Genomic DNA, 26735 nt, shown 5'->3' with positions numbered 1-26735 from the left:
AGACCCAGACGGACACATACTGATGCAGTGTTTTTCAGCTGGGTCGGTTTTTTCTCTCACTGCTCTTGGTGTGCTATGGCTGCCGGAAAGTACCACAAACGGAGCAGCTTAAAACAACAGAAATGTAGGAGCGCCTGGGTGGCTCAGTCGGTTAAGCGGCTGCCTTCGGCCCGGGTCATGATCCCAGGGTCCTGGGATCGAGCCCCGCATCGAGCCCTACATCGGGCTCCTTGCTCAGCGGGGGGCCTGCTTCTCTCTCTCTCTCTCTCCCTCTGCTTGTGCTCGCTCTGTCAAATAAATAAAACCTTTAAAAAAAAAAAACCAAAAAACAGAAATGTATTCCCTCACAGTCTGGAGGCCAGAGGTGCAAGATCAAGGTGTGGGCAGGGCTGGTTCCTTCGGAGGCTGTGGGCAAGGGTCTGGTCCACCTCTCCCAGCTGCTGGTGGTTTTCTGGCAACGTTCCGTGTTCCTGGCTTTGCGGACACCACCCGACCTCTGCCTCCATCCTCGCGTTGCGCCCCCCCGCCATGTGTGTCTGTGTCCAAATCTCCCATTTATGAGGACACAGACTGGGGTAGGGCCCCTCCTGATGACCTCATTCTAACATGATGACTTCCGTAAAAACTCTGTCCTAATGTCACATTCTGAGGTGCTGGGGGCTAGGACTTCCACCGTGAAGTGGGGGGGGGGCACAATTCAGCCACGACACCACCAAACCTGAGACTAGAGAGACTCACCTCCTCTGTCTTCTTCTGTGAACATATCAGGACTCTCCCACAGACGGGGTGCTTGCCACCTAGAGGACAGCACGGATCTGTGTATATGTCCCTCGTGCATTTACAGGGACACTTGGGGCTGATTCCCAGGGGGCTGAACCGTCTGGACAGTCTTACCAGCCCACAGCCACCCGAGCGATGTGTCCTCACACCCTCGCTGAGCACGTGGTTACCTGCCCATTGCAGCCCTGAACCCGGTCCTGTCCTAGTTTGTCTCTTGAAATAAGTGTGAAGTGAGACTCCCACACACCCTGTTGGGTGTTGGTAGATTTCCTTTTCTCTGAACCACCTGGTCACTGGTTCATTTCCGATTTTCTACAGACGGGCAAGGGTATTTTTATACACACAGAAATACCCGTGGGACGGCTGGTGAGCACCTGCAGCTGTGGAGGGGCCTGGGGCCCCTCCCTGGGGCTGCGGTGCGCGCGGGGGAAGCAGATGAGCAGGCCGAGCCCCCGCCACGTCGTGGAGAAGCAGTAGAAATACTGGTGCCCCGGGAGGGCAGCCAGGTGCCCAGCTCCAGTCTGTGTCCGGGAGCCCTGAACGGTCTGGGGCCCCGGCAGAGCCCTGGGGGAGGAGGCAAAGGTGCGGGGCAGATCCCCAGCTCTGCCACTGGGCGGTGCGGAGCCTTCGTAGGCCCCTCCCTCGGGGCACGCCGCCCCCCCGAGCTGCGGGGGGTGGGCGGGGGCGGAGAAGGTTGGGGGGGTGCGCACACAACGTCCCCGCGTCGGTTCCTTCCAGCCAACGGCGGGGGCGGGCGGACCCATGGGTCAGGAGGTTGTGGCTTCTAAATGTCCCGGTGCTTCTTCTGAAAGGTTAAGAAGGGGAAAAGCCTGCCTGGAACCCCACCGGCAGGGCAGGGGGTGTGGGGTCGGCTGGCCAGGGCCACCTGAGCAGGCCAGCAGCACTCCTGGAATGTGGGTAGGACTGGGGGGCGGGGCTCTGCCTGGCCGAACTCGGTGATGGGAGGGGCGTCCCTTCCCAGGAGGTAGGCAGATTGGGAAACTGAGGCTGGGGCCAGGCTGTTCCTTTCTCCTACCCCCACCCCAGCTTTCTGGGGGGGGCGACAGACAACAGGGTGTTCCCTGCAGGGAGGGTTGTGGGGTTCATGGCAGGCGTGATTCTGATCCAGAGCTGCCCTCTTCCCAGACTGGCACCCTTCTCTCCCCACCTCCGAGTCCGTTGGTCTCCACCTCCATCCCACACACCCCCTTGGGGTGCTGGGGTCCCCAGCACCGCCAGCCCTGCACACTCAGTACCCCCACAGTCACACCTTCATGCTTGGACACGGAGCCCTAACCGCCTGCCCGGTGACTCGTCAGGGCGGGCCCTGGGCTGGGGAGGGCGGGGCACCCCGGGAGCCTAAAAGGGCTCTCCAGGCCCCCACCCCTGCCTCGCCACCACCGCGCCACCACAGCTCCCAGCCATGGCGGAGACTGCCAAGCTCCAGCTGTTTGTCAAGGTGCCACTGGGCCAGGAGGGCGGCCTCGGGGATGAGTGTGCTCTGGGGGGGGCTCTGCTTCCGGGGCAGGCAGTGGGTCTGCACCGTCTCCCTGGCGGTGAGCTCAGGCAGCCCTACAGAGGCTGAGGAAAGAGGGACCAGGACTGGAGGAGGGCCCAGTGAGCTGTCCCCAAGGGCGTGGGGGTGCCGACTCCCAGCCTTGGCTCTGGGACCCAGCCCAACCCCCCTGGAGAAAAAGCCCCTAGGTGGGGAGGTGCCAATCCGACAGCCGGCGGCCAAGGCCCAAGTGGAGCTTGAGGTCAGTGCAGCAGCAGAGGGGGGCTGGGCCAGGTGATCCCCTGATCCTCGCATCACTGCCCAGATCTGTGGATCCCTCTGCAGGGGCTGCCAGACCCTGGCCTCCTCCCCACTGTCGGGGCGTGGGACAGAGTGTGCTGCTAGTCACTGTCCAGTTTGGCAGGTGAATTACTCAGAAAACAGCTCACTCGGCCCACCCCACCCTTGTGACCAGCCTGTAGGACCTGGAGAGCAGGAGCCTGGCCTCCGCCCAGGTGCTGATGATGAGGGTCGAGGGGCCAGGCTCCAGAGCTTGGGTCCCACCCCCGTGTCCCTAGGAGGTGGGGAGGCCCCTCCCCACCTCCCGGGGACCCAGTCAAGGGCTCTCACCCACCACTTGTCCAGGCTGTGCCCAAACAAGCTGGAGCCCTGGATCATTCCAGGCTCTTGGCAGTGGGAGGTAGGGTCCTCATTGGCAGAATTCTTAGGTCTGCTCTCTGCCCCGGCCCCCTCTACTCCACCCACCCCAGGCGAGCGAGGATGGCGAGAGCGTGGGACACTGCCCTTCTTGTCAGCGGCTCTTCATGCTCCTGCTCCTCAAGGGCGTGCCCTTCACCCTCACCACGGTGGACACTCGCAGGTGAGCCCCCTGTCTCCAGGGGAGCCACTCCCTCGTCTCTGGCCCTTCTGACCAGTGGCTTCCCCGCCTGCCTCATGCCCACAGGTCCCTGGATGTGCTTAAGGACTTTGCTCCTGGCTCACAGCTGCCCATCCTTCTCTACGATGGCGATGCCAAAACGGACACACTGCAGATCGAGGAGTTTCTGGAGGAGACACTGGGGCCCCCTGAGTGAGGGCCCCGGCCTGGTGGGAGGGGCGAATATGGAGCCCCCAGGGAGGAGCCCAGGAAGAACCCTGAGGGTCGGGCAGGGCAGGGGGCGCGGCACGAGGGTCTGACCAGAGATTCCCTAATTCCCCGTAGATTCCCCAGCCTGGCACCCCGCTACAGGGAGTCCAGCACAGCGGGCAACGACGTCTTTCACAGGTTCTCCGCCTTCATCAAGAACCCGGTGCCCACGCAGGACGATGGTGAGGAGGGTCTGGAGCCACGGCGGAGGGGGGCGGGGGAGTTGGCCCAGGCCCCGCCCTCACTGCGCTCCCCGCCCCAGCCCTGTACCAGCTGCTGCTGCGCGCCCTCACCAGGCTGGACAGCTACCTGCGCACGCCCCTGGAGCACGAGCGGGCGCAGGAACCGCAGCTTCGTGAGTCGCGCCGCCGCTTCCTGGACGGCGACCAGCTCACGCTGGCTGACTGCAGCCTGCTGCCCAAGCTGCACATCGTGGACGTGAGTGCCGGGCGCGGGGCGCGCGGGGGGCCGCGCTCCACAAGGCCCTGACCGCGTCGCGCCCCTCGCCCGCAGACGGTGTGCACGCACTTCCGCCAAGCGCCCATACCGGCCGAGCTGCGCGCCGTCCGCCGCTACCTGGACAGCGCGTTGCAGGTGAAGGAGTTCAAGTACACGTGTCCGTACAGTGCTGAGATCCTAGCGGCCTACCGGACTGCCGTGCGCCCCCGCTAGCCCTTCCCCACCGTCTACGGCCACCCCCTGCCCACTCTTCTACAGCCCCATAAAGGCACCTCTGCCCCAGTGAGCGTGTCCTGACCTGCGAGGGACCAGAGGGCCCTCGATTTCTGCCACCCCCAAAGCCCCACCATGGAACGCACAGCTCCACGTGATCGCCCAGAATGATAGGGGTGGAGAACCCAGCAGGTGGTTCTGCCCATCCGTCCACTCATCCTATCAAGGGTGGTGGGGGACTGGATTGGGCTCCCAAACCAGTCAGGCCAGGGTGGGGCAGCAGGATGGCCAAGGAGGGTGGGGAGCAGAGCCCAGCCTGGGCACCCAGGGGCTCTAGGCCAGTGGGTGGGGCCAGCCCACATTCCTCAGTCCTGCCCGAGGGAGCAAGCCACCGTCTGACCTCCACAGGTCCTAGTGTGTGTACAGTGCGGGATACCCATACTGTGCCCTGTCGGGTGGGGTCTGGGAAAGTGAAGTGTGTGCCTAGAACAGCTGGTAACCGAGTTCCAGCCTTGAGGAGCCCTGCCCTGCCTTCCAGGCCCTGGGCTCCTGTGAGAACCAGGCAGGAGCAGCTGGATGAGCCTGGAGAGCTTGGGGCCTCCTCCTCCCAGGGACTGTGGGGGCTGTGCATCTGCTTACATACTCTGGCCCTGTGCCAAATCACAGGCCCCGGGAGATCCCTGACCCCTCTCCCCCAGCCAGCCCCCAGAAGTCAGAGCGTGACCGGTGCCTTCCTCTGAGGAAGCATTTATTTGATGGAGAAGGGGTTTGAGGAGCAGGTGTGTTCCCACCGCACAGCAGGATGGGCAGGTGGCGACTGTGGGGTCTCAGAGGCTATCCCCACCTCACAGGCAGATTCCTGGCAGGGTCACACTCTGCTGCACCTTCAGGGGCTCTCAAAGTCTACACCGGTGGCTGGTTTCTTACTGGGAGAGAAAGGAAAGTGACACTGTGGTGTTATGGGGGGGGGGGGGGGGGCAGCGGTCCAGGGCTTGACCCTGGGCCCAGGAGGGAGGGACGGGTGGGTGAGCGGGTGAGTACCTCTTGAAGCCGGGGTTGATGAGGGACTCTCCTGGACACCGCCTCCTGACCCCGAGTCCAGGGCCGCCTCTCTGAGGATCCGGGTCTGAGGGAAACAGAACAGGAAGGGGGTTCCTGCGTCTGGTGCAATTCCAGGGCCACAACCCCCCCTCCACATGCATCCTCTCTCTGGAGTTTGAATCTGGTTCTGGGGAAAATGAGTTGCAGAGGGAAGAGCACAGCCCCAACCAAAGTCCTAGGTGACAGGCCTTACCTGGTAAGAAGAGCTGAGGCCCCACCAGACAAGGGCTCTTTCTGGGGCTGGCAGCTGTCACCTCCACAGCTGGGGAAGAAAGACAAGAGTGAAGGCACGAGCAGGGGGGCCCTAGTGAGGACTCAGGGCACGCCCTCCCCACCCCACCTGCCAGCTGGCTCTTCAAGGTGCACACTTGGGCGGCCAGGCTCAGCGTCAGCGCCTGCAACCTGGAAGCTGCCTCTGGGCCCGGCACCTTGGAGAGGTCAAAGTCCAGTGCTGAGGGCCCCCCGGAGAGGGTTAGGGACGCTCCGTCCTCCTGCAGGGTGAAAGTCACAGCTTGCTGCTCGCAGGCTGCCCTAGGAAAGGACGGCTGCTGAGTGCCATGTGCAGATCCCCTTGCTCCACACCCACCCTCCCTCCCTGCTCAGGGGCTCACCTGAACCGGGGGGTGATCTCCTCAGCCGCACTCAGGCCAAAACGGGCTTTCTACAGGGCACAGGAGCTGGTCACCAGCTGCTCAAGACCCTGGAACCACCCCAAAACTGCCTGACCCAGAGCCACCCGGGGCGCCGGGCCAATCAGGACTACAGCTACAAAGCTGGGGGAAGGGTGTCCAGACACCCCGCCCCCCGGGGGAACCCCAGACCGCCCCCCTCGATCTCCTAGGTGGACTGCAGTGCAGGAAGGGGTGCTGGGGGCTTCCAGGCCCGCCCAGGAGCCCCGCTACCCACGAGGGCCGCCAGGCTGTCCGCCGTGAAGCAGGTGCTCCAAAGCTCCGCGGCGTCGGTCACACTGTGGGGGGAGCGGCCGTCAGATGGGACCGCCCGCCGAACTGTCCGCGCCCCCAGAGCCCCGCGCACCACGCCACTCACTAGAGGTTGAAGTCGCCAGGGCCCCCGTCCTCGCTTCCCTCCCCCTCGCAAAAGCACACGAAGCGCGGGGGCCCGGGGCCCGGCGGCAGCGTGCAAAGAGGCGGCGACAGCGGCGGCGGCGGCACCATGACACCGCGGCGAGCGGAGAGCCGGCCAGGGCGGCCGCAGGCCTAGGGCGCCTGCGCGGCAGCCGGCTCCGGAGCCGGGGGCGGGGCCCGCCCCGAACTGCGCCCACGGGGCCTGCGCGGGGCGGGGCTTACGGCCCCGGCCCGGCCCCGAGGACCCTGGACGCGCGCGGGGCTGGCGGGGCGGGGCGCGGCGGACCCAGCTTGGAGCGCAGGGCGGGGTCGGTCTCGGGCGGGGCGGGGCCTGCGAGCCTGCGGCGGGGCGGGGTCCCCGGGCTGGCCGGTCGCCAGCGCTGTCCGCACGCCCGCGTGGAGGCCTCTGCGCGCCTCCGCCACCGACCCCCGCAGCTGCGCGCCCGCCACCCGCCGAGTCCGCGGTTCCCTCCGTTTGAGCTTCGCCCCCGGCTGTCCCAGCGGCCTCCTCCTGCCTTCCACACCGGCTCTCGCCCTCCCCGAGATATTTCTCAGGTTGTCTTCAGGTCCACAAAGGTTCCTAACGCCGAACTAACAGGTCAGAATACAAAAGTGAATAAAGTTGGGCAGTTCGTCCGTTCCACAGTATTTGCCCGGCACCTCTTTTGTGTCTCCTGGTGTCCTAGGTCTCGGGCACACCTTCACCAGCAGACAAGGTCTCTGGTCGCCTGGAGCGCGTGAGATCTAATGGGATGGACGAATAATAAACACCGGAAACATGAGACTCTCAGGTAGCAGTTTGAGCCATGTGAGCTGTGACCTGGGCAAGAAGGGGGCCGTGCGCGCCAGGATAGGGGATCCCAGGCAGAAGGAGCAGCCATGGAGGAAGGCCCACAGTGGGCACAGCACAGTTGTGCTCAAAGCTTTGCAAGAGGGCCAGGGTGACCCCAGGGCGGCCCTAGGGAGGACGGGCTGGTGGGTTTTCAGGCAATGCTGATGTGTCCTCCACGTGCCTGCTGCCAAGCCTGGCCCCTCCCCGACCTTCCCCTGGTTGACAACCTCAGGCTCCTGCTTCAGGGCCTTTGCCTGCCACCCCATCCCCCAGACTCCCATGCTTCCTTCACGTCTTCAGTCAAGGGTCACCTTCTCAGTGAGGCCTTCCCTAGTCACCTTACGTTAAAGGTCAACAGCCCGCCCAGCATCTCACGTCCTCTCTCCTGTTTTATGTACTTGTTTTCCAGACTTGTTGCTATATAAAGTACATTCTGGTTTCCTCACTGTGGCAGCGGCCTCTGAGATGGCCCCAACCATCCCGCCGCCTGTGTTCAAACGTTTACTGTCCCTCCCCTGAGCGTAGGCTGCATTCAGTAACCTGCTTCCAGCCAGTAGAATGCTGCCAAAGTGATGGGCCGTCCCTTCTTCCTCCTTCTTGAATTGCTCACCACGACACGTGTGGCAGCCCTGGGGACACGCCCACGTGGCCCTGGACCAGGCCCCACAAGGGCTAGTGAGGGAGCTGGTAGCAGACCCCTCCCAGTGGAGCCTTCTGAGGAGCACACAGCTCTGGCCGGCGGCTTGATGGCAGTCTCCTGAGAAGGGCCAGAGGCCCCAGAACACCCAGGACCAGGTTCCTGACCCTCAGAAACTGGGGGGATGATACAAGCTCGTTGTTTTAAGCCACTAAGTTTGGGGGTAATTTGTTATTCAGCAGTAGGCAACTAATACATTTATTTATCCTGTTTATTGCCCATTTCCCCCAGAGGTCCATAGGGCAGGCCTTTATGTCTGTTTTACTTGCCACTGCATCTCCAATGCTCAAACACTGCCCAGCACAGAGATATTCAGTAAATATTGTGGATGAAGGAATGCAGAGCGGGGAGCTGCAGGAGGGTGCAAGCAGGGGTGGGGTGGGGTGTGGTACAACTGATTTATGGGTATAAAGCCCATGTAGAGTGTCACGAGGAGAGGCCACTGCAGGGGTGGAGCCTGGGGGGCAGGGAGAATAGTAGAGGGCTGCTGAGTCCCTCAGGGCAGAGCTGATGGACGCTGGGCCAGGGGCTCAGAGTGCAGGTGGAGAGAGCCGGGGTGAGGGAGGGAGGGATCACGGCTGACCCCTGCAGGTGGGGAGTGCAGAAATGCCCTTGCCCTAGACCACTGGGCTGGGCAGGTTTGGAGATGGGCCACTCCTTTGCTATATGCACTCTGATGGAGATGGTGGGGGTGGCTGTGTACGGACTCTAGAGGAGGACCATGTCCAGAGATGTGAGTGTGGAGTCCCCAATCCCGAGGACCACTTTAAATATCAGTTCCTCCAGGCCCAGCGCTTGGGGCCTAGGACAGTGTTTCCAGGAAGAATGAGGCAGGCTGAACGATGACCTGTCAATGTCAGCTTGTATGGAAAAGGGGTTTCTGCAGTTGTGGGTAAGGATCTTGAGATGGGGAGGTTTTCCTGGGTTATCCGAATGCCGTCCCAGGCGTCCTCATAAGAGAGAGGCAGAGGGAGGTTTCACAAAGAAGAGGAGAGGGCAGTGTGGCCAGGGGGCCAGAGGCTGGGGTGATGCAGCCACCAGTCTGGGCTGCTGGCCGCCACCAGGAGGTAGGACAGGCAAGAAGGCTCCCCGCCTGGAGCCTTTAGCGGGAGTGTGGCCCTGCCCGCCCCGGATTTCCGGCCCAGGGAAACCGATTTTGGGCTTCTGGCCTCCAGAACCACGAGAAGGTAAATGTAATGTTTAAAGCCACCAAGTTTGTGATAATCTGTCACAGTAGCCCCAGGGAACTAGTTCAAGACCTGAAGCAAAGATTTGTTACAAAACATAGTAAGAAAACCGACAAATTGAAGTTTTAAAAAGATGACACAAATATCTAGACAATGTACGGGATGGCTGGGTCTTCAGCACCTCAGCCCTCCTGCAGGGAGCCGTCTGATGAACATGGGCGTGGGCACAAGTAGGTGGGGCCTCCAACGTGGGCAAGGAAGAGGCTAAGAAAGGCTCCAGCCACCGGGCTGGGGACTGTAGAGGGGAGGGCAGCCAGGGCTGGCCTCTCGCCCCAGGGCATGCATTGCAAGCCCCCCCGGAGGAGTCACTAGAGAGGCCAGAGGGCAGCCAGGGCTTGGGGTCCCAGAGGGCCAAGGAGGGAGCACACAGGGTGGTATTTGAGCAAAAGCTTTCAGAGGAGCAGAGCGAGCTAGCCAAGCGGAGAGCTGGATAAGAGCACCCCCAGGCAAGGCCCGCCTGCATCTCGGCCCTGAGGCCGTCGCAGGGCCAGCATGCTCAAGGGACACGAGTTGGTCAGCAGGGCTGAAGGAAAGAGGGTAGGTGGTGGGGTCAGAGGAGGGCCGGTCAGGGAGGGCCTTCTTGGTCAGCTAAGGACTTTGGCCTTTCCTATCTGATGGGACGCTCTGGGGGCGGTGGGGAGCAGGGCAGGGAGGGCTGAGGCAGCACGCAGAGTTCCGGGGCTTCCGGGGAGAGAACTGGCTGAGGGCTGCCCCCGCGTGGTCTGAGCGGGGTGGTGCAGGACGAGATGATGAGCCCGGGGCGGATCTGCAGGCACCTGGGGGGACAGCCCTCCTGGGACCCAGAGGATGCCCCGTGGGGCTGCCCCACCCCAGAACGGAGCCTCTCTCCGAGGAAAAGGTGTCCAGAAGGCCATGGTGGGCAGTCTGCATCTCTCCACTCCAGATCCTTCCCAGGGGCGCTGGGAAGGGTCAGTGGGGGAGGGCAGGGGGTCCAGAGCCTGGTGGGAGTGGAGAAGCTGGTGGTGAGACTTCCTGCACCACTCTCCAGGAGAGCAAGCATCCCCACCTCTCCACTTTAAATCCTTGCTGTTGCTGCCATGGCCTCCTCCACCCCATCTTCTCTTGGTCCATATGGAAGCCAAATGATAACTAATCAATCCATCGATCAGTTGATTTATCGCCTGGAGCTCGGACGGTATCTCTCAGCAGGTGCTCCTCTAGGTGGGCAGACGGCACCCCAGGTGTCGGGAGGAAGGGTGGGTGGGTGAGCTCATGGGTCACACGTGTGGGAGGAGGCTGGCTCTCTGGGCCTTCCACACACTTGTCCCGACCCCCAGGGCTTCAGTTCCACCGGGGAAGTGCTGTCAAGCTGGGGGCAGGGAGGGGACCAGGGCAGGTCCCTGCCTCGAAGTGTCCACAGGTGGGCCAGAGGGTTCCAAGGCACCGGCTGGGTGCCAGGTGTTGGGTGCAGGTGTGGAGGGGCTGTTTGGGGCCCTCAGGGCGGCTCTTGATCTCTGTGACCTCCTAGCCCAGAAGGACCCCAGTCAAGGCAGCAAATCTGGCAGGACCTGGCTGTGGTTTTATTTTTTAAAGATTTTATTTATTTATTTGACAGACACAGCGAGAGAGGGAACACAAGCAAGGGGAGTGGGAGAGGGAGAAGCAGGCTTCCCGCCGAGCAGGGAGCATGATGCGGGGCTCGATCCCAGGACCCCGGGATCATGACCTGAGCCGAAGGCAGACGCTGAACGACTGAGCACCCAGGCGCCCCCTGCAGGACGTGTCTTTAAAGAAGGATGATAATGACAGGGCAGAACAGAGCTTCGCACACACCCCCTTTCCTCTGGCTCTGGCTGGGAGTGAACTGCGGGTACTTAGGGGCCAGAGATCGGGGCGAAGTGGGGGGATGGAAGTGGCCCAGATCCCTGCTCTGTGCTGTGGTTTGGGAGGACCCCAAAGGCCCAGGAGGCCCGCTGTGCCCGCGGGAGCTCTGGGCTGCTGAGCAAGGGCGACACCCCCAGTCCGGTGCCCTGGTGGGGGGGGAGAGTGGTGGGGAGGGCCCTGCAACCCCCCTGTTTGTCTGGATAAGCTTGCTTCCCTCGGAGCAGAGCCTCCGCTCCTCCCAGGCTAAGCACCTGCCAGGCCGGCTGAGCAAGGGGTCCCGCCCTGGTCCCAGAAGCCCGTGGAAGAAATGCACCGCAGCCATGGCCTTTAGGAGATGATTTATTGTGCTGGGGGAGGGGTGGCAGAGAGGAGTGGTGCATGCTCTTTGGGGAAGGCCCAGGACGCGGAGCATGGGCCCCCCCACCACTGGCACTCCTGGGCGGGATCCTTCCTTGCAAACAAGAGGGCAGGTATAGTGGGGTGAGCACCGTCTTCTGGCCTCTTCCTGCCCTCCCTGGGCCCAGCCCCTGGGCCCCACTCTGTTCCTCCCCGCCGCAGCCTGCCGGCCCACCTTGATTCTGTGCTATCACCCCACCCTGCTCCCAGGATGAGGACCCCACCGGACAGCCTTCTGGCCAAGAGGGGCCTCCGGGAGCCAGCAAGGCACGGGGCACTGCGTAGTCTGGGCAGTGGCGTCCACGCCTGCCCCCGAGTACTCACCTAGGAGAAGGCACCTTGCACTGGTCTGCGGGAGAGAGTGGGGCCTGAGGAACCACCCGGGGCCCCCTTCCCGAGGGGTGGAGGCCCCCAACCCTCCCTGAATAACCAAGCCCCCCAGCCTGCGAGCCATCCCCTCCCGGGGGGCCACGGCCAGGGCACCGTCTGGCCCTCCTCTGGCCCAGATAGGCCAGGGCTGCCCCTGGAGGTGCCGCCCCGTCCCTGGGGGGGGCCTTGGGGCCTGGCCCTCCCAGTCTGGGTCTGGGGTCTGCCGTAACCCTGAGCCGGTGTGGGGTAGCACTCACCTGACCGGGGCAGCAGGGTGCCCTGGCTGGGGTTCAGGCCTACTTGGGGCACCAGCTGTTGCATCTTCTGGGCCCCTTCAGGAAACAGCTCTGGGGCGCGGGCTGAGGGCAGGGCCGACTGGTGAGCAGAGGGGCAGGGGGGCGGCAGGGGGAGGGGCAGGGCGGGGCAGAGGGGCTGGGAGGGGCTGGGTGCGGAGGGGTCCCAAGGAGACCCTGGGGGATAGTGGATCCCCCTGCCATGGAGTTGGAACTTGCTGGAATGTGCCCAACAGTCCAGACCAGGCTTGGGCGCGGGGCTCCTAGAGGAGAGGCTGTGCCCGGTGACTAGTGGGGGCACAGGGGTGCCGGGAGCGCCACCGGGCAGGGCTGCCCACGGTAGAGCTGCAGCCAGACGTTCCTGACGCCCCCCTTCTGTGTCTCCATGTACAGCACTGCGAAATGCTTGTAGTCGGTGGACGCCACGCGGATCTCGGTCTGCGCCATGGCTGAAGGGCGAGAGCCGGCTGAACCTGCCGGCTTGGCCGGGCCCCCACCCCCACCTGGCTCGGGAGCCCTCCCTGCCCTGGCCCCTCTCACCCTCGTTGCTGAACTACCCGTCCACAGCACCCTTAGTGAAGGTTGTGTCCGTCTTCTGGCACCCGCCATCGGGCCTGGGGAAGAAGACCCACAGCATCCTGCGTGTCCGGCACACGCCGCCCGGCCACGTCTCAAAGGGCCACCCCTTGGGCACTGCTGACCACGTAGGGTGGACCGGTGCTCAGGCTGCCCGGCACCCCTGGGCCCCCCTCACTCTGTGCTCAGAGCTGAGAGACCCTCTCAGGGATGGGGGGCAGGTGTTGCTCAAGGACACACAGAGCCAGGAGACATGGGGTCTCCCCGGCAGACTCCCACAGGCAGACACAGGGACGAGACTCCTCCATGACCAGGCCACAGGCAAGCCCCTCAGCCTGACCACGGGGGGCCTGGGTCTGACTCCCTACGGTGCCAGGGACGCCTCTGGTTCTCGGTGGCTCACCTCTGGCCTCACACTGGCCGGGTCTAAGGCCCAGTCTGAGGTGGGGTTCATGGAGTCACTTACGTGGAGTACCCAAACTTGAGGGCCAGGTCACCATGGGCCAAGGGGGTCACCAAGACCACGGGCACCTTCAGGTTGTCCTTGGAGTCCAGGAAGCCCTGGTCATCCGGTACCACCCCGACCACATACCAGATGCCCTGGAACTACAGGGAGGGTGCAGGGAGAGCTGGGGGGACAGGCCCTGCACCCACATCAACTCTGACCCAGCATGGCGGCGGGTGGCTGCAGCTCGTCCAGATCTGAGGACCTGGGGAGTGGTGGTAGGCACAGGCCACACACCAGCCTAAGGAGCCCGCTGTCCTCCCCACACAGCCCACCCTCCAGCTGATGGCTGGCCCCTGGGACCTGGATGGAGAAGCAAGGGGGTCATCCATGAGGAGGACAGGATGGGTCTGGCATGGGGGTGCCTGGGCCCACCTGGCTGGCATCAAAGTTGGCCTGGATGGGGACCTGGGCCTGGCCTAGGGACACCCTGAGCAAGGCGAAGACCCAACTGATCAGCAGCATCTGCAGCATTGTGGAGGATGGTTCTTAGCAGGAGAGCTGGGGTGGCCTCTCCTGCCCAGCCTTTATGACCCCCCAGATGCCCTCGGGTGGCTGCTGGCCTGGGACCAAGCCTACTGAGATCAGGCTGGGATCTGGTTGCACCCTGCAGTGCAGGGGCTCAGCTGTATCCACGGAACCCCGCCCATCCCCGGTGGCGTTTCCTCCTGAGACTTCAGATCCTTCGATGCAGGGAGAGAACTTCTGGCAGGCTTTCTGGGATGTCTGCCCCCAGCTCTCAGCTCAGACATAGCCCCCAGACCCCCTCCTCCAGGAAGCCTGCCAAGAAGCTCACCCTCACCTCTGAGCCTCACAACTCTTGGTGCCTCTATAGGGCCTGGCTGAAGTTTGCCGGGGTGGGGGCCTGGTGGGCAGGATGCCGTGGGTGCTGCCCACTGTGAGCCAGGAGGGCTCAGGGCAGGGCCTGGAACCTGGTGGACAGCGGGAGACGTGGGGCAGGGCTGGTCAGGGAGACCGTGCTCCAGGGCCCAGGGTGGCTTTGGTGCCAGGGGTCTGGTGAAAGGGTGGGGCCGGAAAGGTGGGACAGGAGTCACCACAGTACCCAGAGGGATGAGGGTGTCTGGTCGTCAGCCCACTCAGTCTGTCCGTCCCAGTGTGGGGGGCATGGACAGGGCAGCCCCTTCCTCCTTGTCCTCTGGGACCCTGATCTCTGGCCTGAGTCTAGTCTAGTCTGAGTGTACTAACCCCACACCTTCCAAGACCCAGTGGAGGCAAAGCTTCCCTGGGCCTCAGGCCTCTCTAGACTTGGGGTGTGGGGGCAGGCCCCAGGCACCTGCCTAGGGATTAGGAGGTGACTGGGCCCCAGCCCAGAACCTGCCGGCTGGAGGGGCAGCTTGCAGGAGTGTGGCTGGAGGGGGTGCGGTGAGGTCAGAGCCCGGCGTGCATTGTGGGAGGGCCGTGATAGTATTTCTCCTCAGCGGCCCTGATTCGGACCCGCCCCACCAGGAGCAAACACGAGTGGGCCCTTGCCCACCCCTAGGCGACATCACTGAGAGCCAGCCTCAGACACTTTCCAGAGGGGAAGGGGAAACTGAGGCCCAAAGTTAGTGGGGTGTGGTCAGGTCCCCAGGGAGCAGGCCAGAGCCAAGCCGTGGGCAGCGAGGACGGCAGGACAGACGGCAGGACAGACGGGCAGGAGCTGGACGGCTGATTTGCTTCCGGAGTTTATTCTCAGAGCCAGGAGAAAGCCAGAGGGCACAGAGGTGGGGGCAGGGAGGAGCCAGGGCTGGGGCCTTGGGGGTCTTGGAGGGAAGAGCAGAGCAGGGCAGGATGGCCAGGTCCTGGGGGCCGGGGTCTCCTGGCAGAGAGAGCGGGACCAGTGGGTGGGGCAGGCAACACGGCCCCTCCCAGCCACAGGGGAGCGAGCGCCTCCAGACCCTCCCTTCCCATCGACGCCACAGGTTCCTATCCCAGCCTCCAGTTCTCTTACCCCCAGGAATCTCGTGAACCCCAGTGGAGCCCCTCCCCCTTGGACAACCCCCGTGTGCCTGGGACCACCCTTGCATGGTGGGGTAGTGTTAGCAGGTGTGAGGGGGGACTGCCAGGTGAAGCCAGCCCACAACACTCACCTACTTGTGCTCCTCCATGCATTTATCTGCCAAGAAAGACCCCCGGGGACCGTGGTCAGCGCCCCAGGCTGGGGCCACTTTCCCCACCGGGGCTGCCTGCCCCCTCCCGACAGCCCTGGAGAGCTGGTCGCGTTGAGCCCCCCAAAACTGCTGAGTCCATCACACTCTGTCACTCTCTCCCCTCCTCCAAACAAAGAGGGGGTTCTGTCCCCACCTGGGCCTGGAGCAGGCTGCCTGCCTTAGGGAAGCCCTGGGCCCTGAGCCCTCATGTGTTCCTGAAGCACCCCACCCCCACCCCGCTGGGTCTGTTTCTAGTGCCTGCCCCGCACCAGGCTGGGGACCCTGTGTCCTGAGGGCTCATCAAGGGCCTGGAACACCGGCTGCTTGGTGAAACTGGGGAGGCGGTGGGCGGGGGGGATGTTCCTGCAGAAGGAGTACCTTCCTGTGCCCCACCCAGCGGCTGCAGGCCAAGGTCTCTGGGTGAGGACAGACTGCCCCCCACTCCGGAGGCCACAGTGTGCTGGTTAGTGGTCAGTGGGCGGTCTGGCCGGATGCACCGCACCCCTCAGCCTCCCCTGAATCAGGACACTGTCTACCTCAAATCCGACCTTAATCCCCTCCCCATCAGATTAGCAGCACCCCCTCACCGGTCTGTGGCAGGAAGACAATGGCATCCTCTGTGAAGCCCTGGGTCTTGGCAAAGGTGGTGAATTTCTCCTTGATGTCGGCCCTCGGGGTCTGGGTGCGGCCTGGGGCAAGAGGGAGAAGCTGCTGGCCTCAGGTGGGAAAGGTCTCTGCTGCCCCCACGCCCGCAGCTTGGGGAGCCCCCCGGGAGACACCCATCTCAGGCCAGACTGTGAGTCCCTGGTGTGGGGTGCGTACTGTAGAGAGTGGCCATGTGGAAGTCCTGGCCGAGGCCTTTGGTGCCCGCGGTGTAGAGAAGCGCGTACTCGTCGTAGTTGGTCGCCACCACCCACACGTCGTGGGTACTGCCCCAGTCTGGGAATCCGTGAGAGAAGCCCGGTTGGGGACCCTGGCCCTAGACCTCCGGCCCACCTCTGCCTGGGAAGGGGTGCGCTCTCCCCGGGCCGGCTGTGGGAAGGAGCCAGGGATGATGCCCTCCCCCAGTGAGACAGGCGGCTGTCCCAGCTTCCTGCTGCACAGCCCCTGAACTCTGCAGACCAGAAGTCCTGGGGGGCAGCAGACACACAGGATCAGAACATCAGGGGCTCATGGTGCAGCCACAAACCCCTCGGCCGAAAGGAAGAGGAAAGATTTCCCAGTGGGAAGCCGGCCCCAAGGAAGGGGGTAAATGGTGGGCTGGGGCATGAAGAGGCCCTTGGCCCTGCTCCTGGGCTGGAAAACCGTGGAGAGGAGTGAGGGGGGCTGGGGGACTGCCCATGTGTGCTCCGCCTGAGGAAATATCATTATGGGGGGGCAGGAAGGGGCTTGGAGTTCAGCTCCAAAGGGGATCCAGTGCCCGAGAGAGGGTTCGTGGTCCCCCCACACCTGAGCCTGGGGCAGGTCCAGGCCAGACCGTGGACTAGCTGACCCTGGTGGAGTGGCCACCAGCCCACCCCATGTACTGCTGGGGCAGGCGGGTCTCCCTGGCCCAGGGCTGGGCCCAGGGGTCCCTAGAGGGGGCCCCACTCACGGGGACTGCTGTAGCTGTAGCAGCCGGGGGCTCCCGCCGGCCGCAGCAGCAGGGTCCGCGTCTCACACTGCTCTTTCCTGTGGGCAGGTCACCGAAGGGGTCAGGGGTCAGGCCAGGGGCTGTCCCTAGACCGTGGTCATGGGGCGGGGTGCTCTGGGCCCCAGAAGCCCGGTGTCCCACCTGAGGAAGGTGGAGGTGAGGTTGAGGCCTCCGTCCGCGGTAGGGGCCACGACGGACATGCACATGGACAGCACATTCTTCTTCTCCCGGAACCAGCTCGCGTTGGAGGCGAGGCCCGAGGTGAACCAGCGCCCCAGGAACTGCGGCGAACGGACCCCGCCCGGGTCGGCCAGGACCCTCCCGGGCGGACCTGGATGGGGAGCGCCCCCGCCCCTCCCCTCCTGCCTCCAGCCGCGCCCCGCCCCGCGCCCCGGGGGGCGGTGACGCGGCGCGCAGTCCCCTCCGCCCTGGCCCGGCTGGTTCGGTGGCGGGAGCGGGCAGCAGAGGGCGCCGGGGCCGTCCCTAGAGGGGTTGGGGCGGGCTCGGCTGCCCGGGGCCGGCCGCTGGGCGCCCGCGATGCGCGGGAAGGGGCGCGGGAAGGGGCGCGCGGGCCGGAGGACCGACTGAGCGTGTGCGGGGCGCGTCCCTGCGCGCACTCGGGTGTCTGGGGCCATCCCCGTGGGCCATCCCCGTCGGCGTGCTCGTGCACCATGTGTCCTGGGACCCAGGTGTGGAGCGTGTGCCTGTTTTCCTCTGGGCGTCGTGAGCTTAGCGGGGTGACCGCGTTTTGATGGCGGGGGCACGCGTTCCGCCCCGGGGTCCCCATGTGCCGCGTGTGCCCTCACGGACGCAGGTGCTTCCCTGCTGGTCCCGGAACAGTGGCTCTGCTCTCTTGGTTGGCGAATTGCCGCAGGCCCAGGGACGGGGGTGGTTCTGGTCAGCCTCCTCCTTCTGCTCAGCTCCCCTCTTCCCAGGAAGACAACTCGGCCCCAGAGAGCGCCCCCCCTCCCCTGACGGGGCCCTGTGCCGCCTCGGGGACCGGGCCGGGGAGCCCCTCACCTTGTCTTGTTGGAAGTTGGGCTGCAGGGAGACGGGGGCCTGGGCCTGCGTCTGCAGGACTCCCAGGACCCCCAGCAGGACCAGCCCCATCCACAGCGCGTGCAGAGCGGTCATTGTCCTGGAGCCGAGTGTGTGACCAGGGCCGGGATGCCAGCACTGCAGGCAGAGGGAGGGAGGCCGGCAGGGGGAGTAGAGGCCACTAGAGAGACCCCTATTTATGGGCCTGGCTTGGCCTCCACCCAGGGCTCAAGGACAGCCCACTGGAGGCTCGTGATGCTGGGGGAGGACAGAGTGGAGGAGCCCAGCTGCAGCCTCGCCCCCCACAGGGCTGCTTATGTAAGAGGCTCTGCCTGGGTGCCTGGGCCCTGCCCCCTGCGGCTGAGTGAGGGCGGAGGCCGGGCAGAGGCTCCTGCAAGGCTGGTCCCGTCTCCAGTCCCAGATGCGCCCAGTAGCCTGGACGGGGATAGGGAGTGTGTGTCTTGGCACAGCGTCGCCTGGGACCCCTGGTCACTTCTTATCTGGGGCTGGGACCCCTCACACAAGCCCGACCCTCACCCTCTCGCCAAGCCCAGTGACCCTGGGGGGGGCTTTGCACTGCGTGAGTTTGGTGCTGCAAGACCCAGCGGGCTGCATGGTGATGGCGGACTTGGGCCCAGATAACCAAGGTAACCGGATCTGCCCCCGAAATCGGGCCCGAAGGCCAGGCATGCTGGCCACGCCTTCCCCACCCAGCCAGCTGCTGGGACTCTGGCCGGTGGCCCCCTGGGTCCCCTTCTCAGCCTGGGGCCCCCTCGCCTCAGGCACAGGCCCACCTCTGTGTGTGGTGGCAGCCACACTGGATATGCCCGGCGGTCTGGCCCAGGGGCACCACGTGGACTCGGGCTGTCACCTGGTTTTGACTCTGAGATGGGGACTGCTCCCAGCCCCAGCGTCTCCCTGCCAGCCCAGGACGCAGGCGCACCCCCACCTTCGGAGGCCTCCCTGGGTGGATGGGCTGTGTCTCAGGTCCTGGGCCCTGTTCACATCTCATGGGGTGTCACCTGTCCCTCTGCTTCAGCCAGAGGCCATCGCAGGCCGGCGGGGCCCCAGCTCAGGGCTGAGTGGGGTCCACAGCTCTGACCACTGTGAGCGGGAGAGGTGTGCTGTCCTGTGGGAGGCGGGGAGCCTGGGAGGGAAAATGAAGCAGGGGAGAGCTCCTATGTGGGGTGCAGACAGCGGGGCTCTAGCTGAGGTCAGTGGGGAAGCAGGGGCCGCCCGTTCCAGACACAGGCCTAGCCCATTTGGGGGGTGCAGGCTCCTGGCCCAGGGCTTCACCCAGAAGCTGGATTCTTGGCAGCCCTGGTCTCTGGCTTTGGAACGGCCCCAAAGCTGTTCAGAAGTGATCAAGGGGGAGGCATAGGGTCAGGTCAGCTCCCTGAATGGGACCAGCATGGGCACTGCCACCCACCTTGTGAGCGCAGGAGGGCGGTACCAGGTCCACAGGGGCCCTGGCAAGGTGGGGACATCTGCACCTCAGCCCCCACGGGCTTCCTGGCCCTGGCTAGGCCCTGGGGCCATTGCAGGTGGCTGAACCTATTCTGGCGGGACTGGCCCCTGTCTCCCCTTCTGAGGCTGGGGTCTCAGAAACCCTGGAAAAACAGGTGTGGCAGTTCTGTGGGAAGGGTTGAGAGGGCTGCTGGGAGGGGCTGGGCACCCGCGGGCCTGGAGCCTGCCCCTTCTTCCCCGGCACCTTTGCTCTGCAGTCCTGATACCCAGGCCAGGGACGTGAGGCCCCCTCCCCAGTGGCCCGGGGGTGGGGGAGCGCAGACTGGAGCACTGCGGGGCTCCATCAGCAGGGCAGCCTGGGGGAGCTGCCGGCTGCACGGTGCCACGTGGAGGATCTCCTGCTTCTTCACGGGGGCCCGGGCTGGCAGGGGCCTGTTGGCTTCCCGGGCAGAGGCCAATGTGAGGGGGTGGTGTAGAGAGAGACAGGAGACACCTGAGAGGGAGGTGGGAGTAAGGAGGGGAGGGGGGCGGTGGTGCGGGGCAGGGGGCAGAGGCAGGCCTGAGACCCCCAGCCTCTGCCCTGGCCTCCTGTCAGCCTGGCTCCTCAGTGCCATCCACGTATGGGCCATAGGATGACAGTCCACTAGAACAGGCAGGAGTTGGGGGTGCTGACCCCAGGACCCTGCACGGACCCTGGGCTGCCCCAGGCCCAGCCTGGCCCAGGAATCCATCTGGGAGTTCCTTTCAGGATGGGACAGGGGCAGGAAGAGGACTGTGGAGGAAGGCCTGGGGGACTCGGCTGCACCTCCATGGGGGCACTGGGCTTCCTGCCCATTCGCCGGCTGGCAGCCCTCTGGCTTTAGGGAGGCCTGAGGCTCTCTGAGTGGCTGGGCTGCAGGTCCCTTATCAGGCCAGGCCGCCCCGAGACAAGGACACCTCTACCAGGGGTGAGCACACCCCAGGGCAAGGCAGTAAGGTGACCCAGGACAGTGGGACCAAGACTGTGGGGGGAGACCCAGGACGGCAGGACCCTGGAGATATGGGCCTGAACAGCTCTCGTCTGGGCAGGCTGGGCTAACCTGCCAGGAGGGGCACTTGCTGCCGGACCCCTGGGGGTCCCACAGATCCTGGTGGAACGAGGTCTTCCTGAGGACAGAGTGGCTCCTGAGGACCCCAGTGTCTGGCCCTCAGACCCAGCGCCGGGGACCGAGTCCCTCCTCCTCCATTTCCCCACTGGACAGCAGGCCAGATGGTCCCCATGTCCCTTCTCCCCCAGGTGGCCGCCAGCAGTGGGGCGCGGAAGATGCTGCAGTGGTGGGTGAGGTTTGGGACTCAGCTGCTCGGGGCCCCTGCGGCCCAGGTGGCCTTCCATAAATGCTGTGGAGTACTGGGCCTTCTAATGGAGGGCCCTGGGTCTGGGCGGGGTGGCCACTCTTATCTTGGGTTCCTGCGGGTGGGGTCAGGGCTCCTGGAGGGGTGTCTTCCAGTGCCTGGTCTCCCTGCCTGCCTGGATGCTGCCCCTCCAGGCCCCCCAACACCTCCTGCTGGGGCAGCCACACGAATGGCTGTAGGAGCAGCTCCCTCTGACCAGGGTGACCTGGTTGGGCAGGGACAGGGTGGTCCCGAATAGTGGCCGGCCTTCCTGAGCCTCAGCTTCCCCATCTGTGCAGAGGGCCCCGGGTCCCTCCCTCCCCTCTGCCCCAGACCCTCTCAGGCCCTCCAAGGGGTGCCCCTACAGGCCCTTACTCATTCCTTCCTCAACGGGACCCTGAGCAGAGGTGGGGTGGGTGGGGGCCTGAGGCACAATTTCGGGGCTCAGGAAATAGGTGCTCCGGGATCTGTTGGGCCGGCAGGTAGAGGAGGAGGCGCGGTGAGCGGTGACTCATCTGTTGCGGGGTCCAGGTAGGGTCTGGCTGTTGCCCCACCCCCTCCACCGTGCAGGACAGAGGCCTGGGGAGGAGGGAGGGCGCGTCCAGGAGCCGTCCCTCCCTCCCTCCCTCCCGCAGTCACAGGACTCCCCCTGCTCTCTCTGTGTCCCCCCGCCGCCATTCACTGCTCTGAGCTGGGCCCTGTGTGGTCAGCAGCTCTGAGCTGGGCCATCTCCACCGCGGGGCCCCTGCTCAGCTGATGTGGGGATGGGGGATGGGGGGTGCGTCCGTGCTGGATGCTGGCGGTGATGAGGCCCCTCCTGGCCCCCCCACCCCGCGGGCAGACCACGTGCTGCTTCACGCTCTCAGAGGGACGGGTGGGTGGGGCTGACCCGTGAGGGCGGGGCGCCTGCTCTGAGCCCAGGGCACAAGTGGTGGTCGCTCAGGAGCCCCACGCCAGGACCTTAGGTCAGGCCGGCCCCCCTCCAGGCCCACCGCAGCACCCAGATAGCTCTGGATGCAGAGCCGAGGCTGAGACCCCCCGGGCCCTGCAGCCCGGGCGTGAGGCTGACGATGGGCATCTGCCTGAGGACGGCTGGGGCAGGAAGGGGCTCTGGATGCCAGTTGCCTCGGGCCGCGGGGATGTCAGGAGTTGGCCTCATCTTTGAGAGGTCATCGGGGCCATTCCCCTGCCTCTAGCCTGCCCGGTCAGATACAAGCCTGGGGCCCAGGGCTAGGCTTGATCTCCGCCTCGGGGCTGGGGGGCCGGCAGTGTGCCCGGGGATGGCTCTCCAGGGCTGAGGCTGTCCAGGGGCCTGGTGGCTTCTCACTGGCCTGCAGCTGACAGTGTCCTCCAGCCTCAGACAAGGGACTCGCAGGGCCCTGTGGGCCCCACCCACCTTCTGCTTGGCAATCAGCTCCTCCCAGTGTGTGGGAAGGGGCTTTGAGGGGGCCCTGAGCTGCTGGGCAGGGGCAGCCCCACTGGACCCCACCCCACCCCCTCAGGCCCTGCCACCTGCCCCGGGGCTCACCTCACCCCAAGATGCTCCTCCCTTGGAAGGTGTTGAGGAGACTGGCTGGTGGGTCCCCAAAGGATTTAAGTCGGGAAAAGGCGGTGCCCTGGGTCAAGGAGAAGCTGCTAGACAAAATATTCTGGAACATCCCTGAAGGCCTCATCCCCTTCCCCTGAGCCCTCCCCAGACCCGGATCAGCCGCGTCTCCGGGCGTACTGGGACAGAAGGCCTCCTTGGGCAGGTGGCCAGGGGCCAGCACCTGCCTGGAGCAGAGGGTTGGGGGCAGCATGGTTAATGCCCCTGAGTGGGACACTGGGACCCAAAGAGGGAGTGGGGGTGCCGGGTCTGCAGCCTGACAACACCAGGCAGGTGCAGCAGGGGCCAGCTCAGAGCTCCTCCCCCTGCCAGAAACTCTCTCTACGCCCCTCCCCTCCCTGAGTCCTAGGCCAGCCCAACCTCCAGGGCCCCGCTGGGAAAAACAGCCACCAGATTGTCAGGTGTCAGCAGAGAGAGGACAGAGGCAGGTCCCATGCAGGGGAGCCGTGGGAAGTGAGTCTTGCATGGTCTGGGCAGAAATCCAGAGACAGCCTTGTGTGGGAGCACCTGAGTCCTGCTGCCTCCTTACCTTGAAGGGCAGCTCCCAGGGCTGGGGGCTGCCCCGGGAAGGATGGAGGGCCTGCAGCAGGTCTGCCTCAGGAAGGGGTCTGTCAGGGCATTGAGGAGAGCGGCCCGGCCCCCACCATGCTCCCACACGCCCCGCGGCCTCCCATAGCTGTGACACTCAGCATCAGGGTGACCAGGGCAGATGGCTTCTGGAAGGTTCCAGCCAGGCAGTGGGTGGTGGGGGCTAGGGCCTATCCAGTCACCCATTTGGGGGCTGGGGGACATGGTCTCTCTCTGGGAGAGATCAACAGATGGGCCCTCCTGGGTCACCATCGGCTGACCTGGGCGTCCCTCTCCTCAAAGACCCGGAAGCCAGAAGGACAGTTTTGGGTAGAGGCTTGCTCATTCAGGGCCCTAGTGGAGTGTCCTGATTCTGGAAGTTTTCTTGGCTCTATGACCTGGCCATGTCAGGCTGGCCCAGGCGTCTACAGGATCTCCTGGCCCCAGCAGAGGAAAGCAAGGCTGCCACTGGGGCCTAGGCCCTGAGTCCTTGGTCCTTGGCCTAAGCTTGCCCCTGAGGTGGGTGCTCCTGCCTTTCCCTGGGGGCCTAAGGTGACTCCAAGGAGAGGGGGTCCATAGCTCTGAGCAGGGCCGGCAACAGGGTGGGCACCTAGCAGGGCTGGGGGGGGGGGCTCTGGGCCCCGTGGGGCTGGACAGTGGGCACCCTGGTCACAGGCCCCCATCTTGGCACCCCAGGAAGCCCTCCGGGTGACTGCATGACCCTGCACCCCGGGCTCCCAGCTAGCCTCTGCTAGATGCCATCAAAGATGGGACGGGTGTGAAGGTGGCTCTGTCGGTCCTGAGAACCCAGGACAGTGCCTAGCCCTCAGGGTGAAGGCCCTGGAGGGTTATGTGAGAGGAGAGGACATCCCACTCCCGCCCGGGGCTAGAACTGGGTGTTTTGGGAGGCACCCGCAGCCTGGCCTGCAGCCCTCACCCGCCCCGTGGGTCATCTGGCGGTCATGCTGGCTCCTCCTGGCACCGAGTGTTTATTTCTGATGGGGGAGGAGTATGGGGACAGATGTGCCTCGGGGGACAGGGCACCACGAGACCTTGATGGGTGGTGGGAGCAGCCTCTCTGGAGGGAAAGGAGCTGCCTGGTCTGACAGCCACTGGTCCTGGAGCCTGGAAGTCACTCCGGCCACTGTCTCCCACGGCCGCCTTCCCCAGGTCACCCACAGCCCAGCACCACGCGAGCCTGGAGGCCTAGCCAGGCCGTCGCTAGAGATGACCCCTCCTCCCCTCCCATGCACCTGCCCCCCAAGGGTGCACCCTGGCCTCTGGCTAGTCCCTGCTGGAGATCTTGAAGCTGTGTACCCTTGCCCTGTCCATGGGCCAGCTGGGCTCCCACCCTGGGTGGAGGTGGGCCTGGGGTTGTGACTGGCTGTTGTGGAGGGCACCTGGGAAGGGACGGCAGTGGGCCAGGAGACCCAGGTCGGGCCTGCTCCAGCAGTAAAGAGACGGGACAGTGGGGGCCCCCCGCCCCCAGGGTTAGAGAGGGCCGGTTAGTGGGTCTGCAGGGGCCGGGGGGTCAGGAGGCTGGGAATGCCCGTTTTCTTGGCTGAGCAGCTGTGGGAAGGGAGTGTGAGGTGGGAAGGAGGCAGCGGGGTTTTGCCTGCATGGGGTGGGGCCCCAGGGGTGGCTGTGCACCCGGGCCAGGAGCCAGGAGAGCTGAGGTCACAGATGGTGACAGAATCAGGACAGGGAAGGGGCGACTGGAGCCATGGTGGGGCCCAGGGGAGGCTGGTCCCTGGGGTCAGAGGCCGAGGGAGGTCACAGATGTCACGGCCTGGAATCGGGCTTCTGGACTAGGAGGATACAGGCTGTGCCCACTCCCAGACAGAGGCTTGTCCTTTCCTGTGTGGGAACGCTGGTCACAGAGCCCAGATGTCCCAGAGCAAGTGGGACAGCCGTGCCTGGGTCTTCACCTGGCCATGGGGGAGGGAGGTTCAGCCCCAGATGAGCCCGGGCCAGAAGAGGGGTTGGGATGGGTTGGGAGGGGTGAGACTGGGAGGTGAGCGGGAATAGGGCCGCACTGCCCAGATGGGCCCGGGACCCCAAGTGGGCCTGGGTTTGCATGGCTGAGATCTGGGTGGGGGGCTCTGTCCAGCTCAGCCACAGCTGGGCCCCTCAGCCCCAAGGTCCCCTGGGCATCAGGCAGGGCTGCGCTTGGTAGGGCCACTGACTGTTGGGGTTTCTGGCTGGAAGGATTCGGGAAGAAGCAGTGTGGACACCCCGGGGGTGTGTGTAGGGCAGTCACCCTGCCCGAGCCTGGCCAGACGCGGGGGAAGAGCTCTGGCAGGAGGTGAGGGGCTGGGTCACTAGGCTTCTCCCTTGATTTGGCAAGGGGTGATCACCCCGTGCTGGGTGGTCAGCTGTTGAGTGGCTCATGAGTAGGGTTCTGCAAGGTGGCAGCCTCACGTGCCTCCACAGGCTCGGCGATGGGTGCCCTGCGGGTGGGGCTGAGGCTCGAAGGCCCAGACACAGGCTTGTGACAAAGCCCTTGAACTGTCTCCCACAGCAGCCAGACTTGGAGAAGGATGGGGTGGGGGGGACCCGGGCAGGGGTGGGGCAGGGGCTCCTCAGCCTGGGCCCCCCAGGGCAGGGTGGGCTCTGTCCATCCCCAGCGCCCTGTGGTTTAGGCCTGGTGGGCAGTACCCAGGGGAAGGCAAACGGGAAAGTCACGGTGTCCTTCCAGCGCTTAGGAGCTGAATGCAGACCATGGCTTCGAGGTCATGGTCTCCATGTGAGGACAGCCGCAGCGGCTATTGGGGGCTGGCGTCTCTCCGAGCCCAGATGGAGGGAGACCTTCATCTCTGCCAAGACAGGGTCCTTCCTTCCCTTCTCCTGGGCTCAATCCCCAGCCTCTACTTGGTGTGGGGGTGCTGTGCCCCTTCCTCACTGTGCCCCCCTCCCCATCCCCAGAAGTAAACAGGTCTGCCAGGGGTCAGGGCTCTGAGCATCTTAATCTGCAAACCAGCACCCCGGGGTAAGGGAAAGGGCTGCATCCTCCCCTCCCATTCCTGTGCCCACACTGCCCACACTCTGTCCTGGCCTCTTTCCCCCCCTCCCTCCAGCTCAGCTCTGCCGCAGCCCTGAGTGGGCACAGACTTGACCATCCCCAGATGGCTTTAGGCAGGTTCCTCTTGGGTGCCCTTGGCCCCAGGGCAGGGGCAGCTCCCTGCACCTGGAGGAAGGGCCGGGCCAGGCCAGGCCAGTGGGGCCCTGCGAGTGGTGGACGCCATGCCCGAGGGTCCCATTCGCGAGGTGCCCCTCAGCCCCTGAGGGCTTTCTGGGAGGTGAGGCCCAAAGCAGGCCCCAGAGATGCAGGGGAAGCTGTATGTGTGGAAGAGACAAGAGACAGGGCCATCGTACCCCCTGCCCCGAACCCGAAGAGTGGAGTCCACTTCCAGGGACCCAGGCCTCCCGCCAGCTTCCCGGCCACCAGCCCCAGGAGCAGCTTATGGCCCTCCCCAGTGGGGACAGAGCCAGGGGACCCTGCTGACGTGCACAGATGCTCCGGGGACATCTGCTGTCCAGGGTCTCAGAGGGCCAGCAACTGATAGGGTGGAATAAACCCAACTCCCAGTTAATCCACACAAACCCAAGAAATAAAATAACTTCCTTCAAAACAAAATAGCTTTCTGCCAGAGCATTCCTGCCTGATACAGGCCATGCATCCCACAGGGAGAACTTTTGGAGGAAACACAAAAGAGACAGTGTGTTTCAGAACAGAGTGATGGAGCATGCACCTGCGTGTGCGTGCGTGTGTGTGCGTGTGTGTGAATGTGCGCGTGTGTGCGTGTGTGCCTGTGTGCATGAGTGTGCATGCATGCAGTAGAGACGGTGTTTCAGTGCCCCCC

The 26735-nt window shown here is 64.7% G+C and overlaps 4 protein-coding genes across 5 annotated transcripts; 1 reads left to right on the top strand and 3 right to left on the bottom strand.

The window, feature by feature from the left end:
• The first annotated feature begins 2203 nt into the window (after nt 1-2203).
• CLIC3 (chloride intracellular channel 3) lies at nt 2204-4154 on the top strand. The gene is made up of 7 exons (XM_064579162.1): nt 2204-2336; nt 2437-2537; nt 3046-3155; nt 3240-3365; nt 3498-3604; nt 3685-3860; nt 3936-4154. Exons 1-7 carry the CDS (start codon nt 2204-2206, stop codon nt 4092-4094), a joined length of 912 nt encoding a protein of 303 aa, XP_064435232.1. The 3' UTR covers nt 4095-4154.
• A 671-nt stretch (nt 4155-4825) lies between these two features.
• PAXX (PAXX non-homologous end joining factor) lies at nt 4826-6438 on the bottom strand. Of its 2 annotated transcripts, XM_045882042.3 has the most exons (7): nt 6243-6436; nt 6102-6162; nt 5807-5856; nt 5536-5726; nt 5389-5457; nt 5136-5220; nt 4826-5020 (listed from the first exon to the last, which is right to left on the bottom strand). In XM_045882042.3, exons 1-7 carry the CDS (start codon nt 6368-6370, stop codon nt 4981-4983), a joined length of 624 nt encoding a protein of 207 aa, XP_045737998.1. In that variant the 5' UTR covers nt 6371-6436; the 3' UTR covers nt 4826-4980. The 2 variants fall into 2 exon arrangements, with proteins under 2 accessions (XP_045737998.1, XP_045737999.1); XM_045882043.3 differs by lacking the exon at nt 5807-5856 and having other exon boundaries at nt 5536-5686; nt 6243-6438.
• Nucleotides 6439-12224: 5786 nt separating this feature from the next.
• Nucleotides 12225-13514, bottom strand: LCNL1 (lipocalin like 1). Its single transcript, XM_045881912.2, is given in 4 exon segments — nt 12225-12408; nt 12500-12573; nt 13002-13141; nt 13416-13514. Coding segments are annotated over 4 exon segments (474 nt in total). The 3' UTR covers nt 12225-12247.
• On the bottom strand, nt 13279-18327 carry PTGDS (prostaglandin D2 synthase). Its single transcript, XM_045882041.3, has 7 exons — nt 17844-18327; nt 16965-17104; nt 16785-16861; nt 16013-16129; nt 15778-15879; nt 15131-15156; nt 13279-14859 (listed from the first exon to the last, which is right to left on the bottom strand). The coding sequence occupies exons 1-6, from the start codon at nt 17955-17957 to the stop codon at nt 15131-15133; spliced, it is 576 nt and encodes a 191-aa protein (XP_045737997.1). The 5' UTR covers nt 17958-18327; the 3' UTR covers nt 13279-14859.
• Nucleotides 18328-26735: the final 8408 nt, after the last annotated feature.

Source organism: Mirounga angustirostris, unplaced genomic scaffold, assembly GCF_029215605.1.
Source record: "Mirounga angustirostris isolate CCGP_5_RB_7025 unplaced genomic scaffold, mMirAng1.0.hap1 SCAF_15, whole genome shotgun sequence".
Taxonomy (NCBI): Eukaryota; Metazoa; Chordata; class Mammalia; order Carnivora; family Phocidae; genus Mirounga; species Mirounga angustirostris.
This window is presented reverse-complemented; position numbering and strand designations above follow the sequence as displayed.

Excerpts from the sequence above, each read along its gene's own strand:
- PAXX (XM_045882042.3), bottom strand. The coding sequence starts at position 6,370 with ATGGTGCCGCCGCCGCCGCTGTCGCCGCCTCTTTGCACGCTGCCGCCG. Across the intron at positions 5,458-5,535 it reads CTTGAAGAGCCAGCTGGCAG|CTGTGGAGGTGACAGCTGCC; the intron begins GTGGGGTGGGGA and ends TTTCTTCCCCAG. Across the intron at positions 5,021-5,135 it reads ATCAACCCCGGCTTCAAGAG|TAAGAAACCAGCCACCGGTG; the intron begins GTACTCACCCGC and ends TTTCTCTCCCAG.
- PTGDS (XM_045882041.3), bottom strand. The coding sequence starts at position 17,957 with ATGACCGCTCTGCACGCGCTGTGGATGGGGCTGGTCCTGCTGGGGGTC. Across the intron at positions 16,130-16,784 it reads CTACAGCTACAGCAGTCCCC|ACTGGGGCAGTACCCACGAC; the intron begins GTGAGTGGGGCC and ends ACGGATTCCCAG. Across the intron at positions 15,880-16,012 it reads CCACATGGCCACTCTCTACA|GCCGCACCCAGACCCCGAGG; the intron begins GTACGCACCCCA and ends CTCTTGCCCCAG.
- CLIC3 (XM_064579162.1), top strand. The coding sequence starts at position 2,204 with ATGGCGGAGACTGCCAAGCTCCAGCTGTTTGTCAAGGTGCCACTGGGC. Across the intron at positions 3,156-3,239 it reads ACCACGGTGGACACTCGCAG|GTCCCTGGATGTGCTTAAGG; the intron begins GTGAGCCCCCTG and ends TCATGCCCACAG. Across the intron at positions 3,861-3,935 it reads CCAAGCTGCACATCGTGGAC|ACGGTGTGCACGCACTTCCG; the intron begins GTGAGTGCCGGG and ends CCTCGCCCGCAG.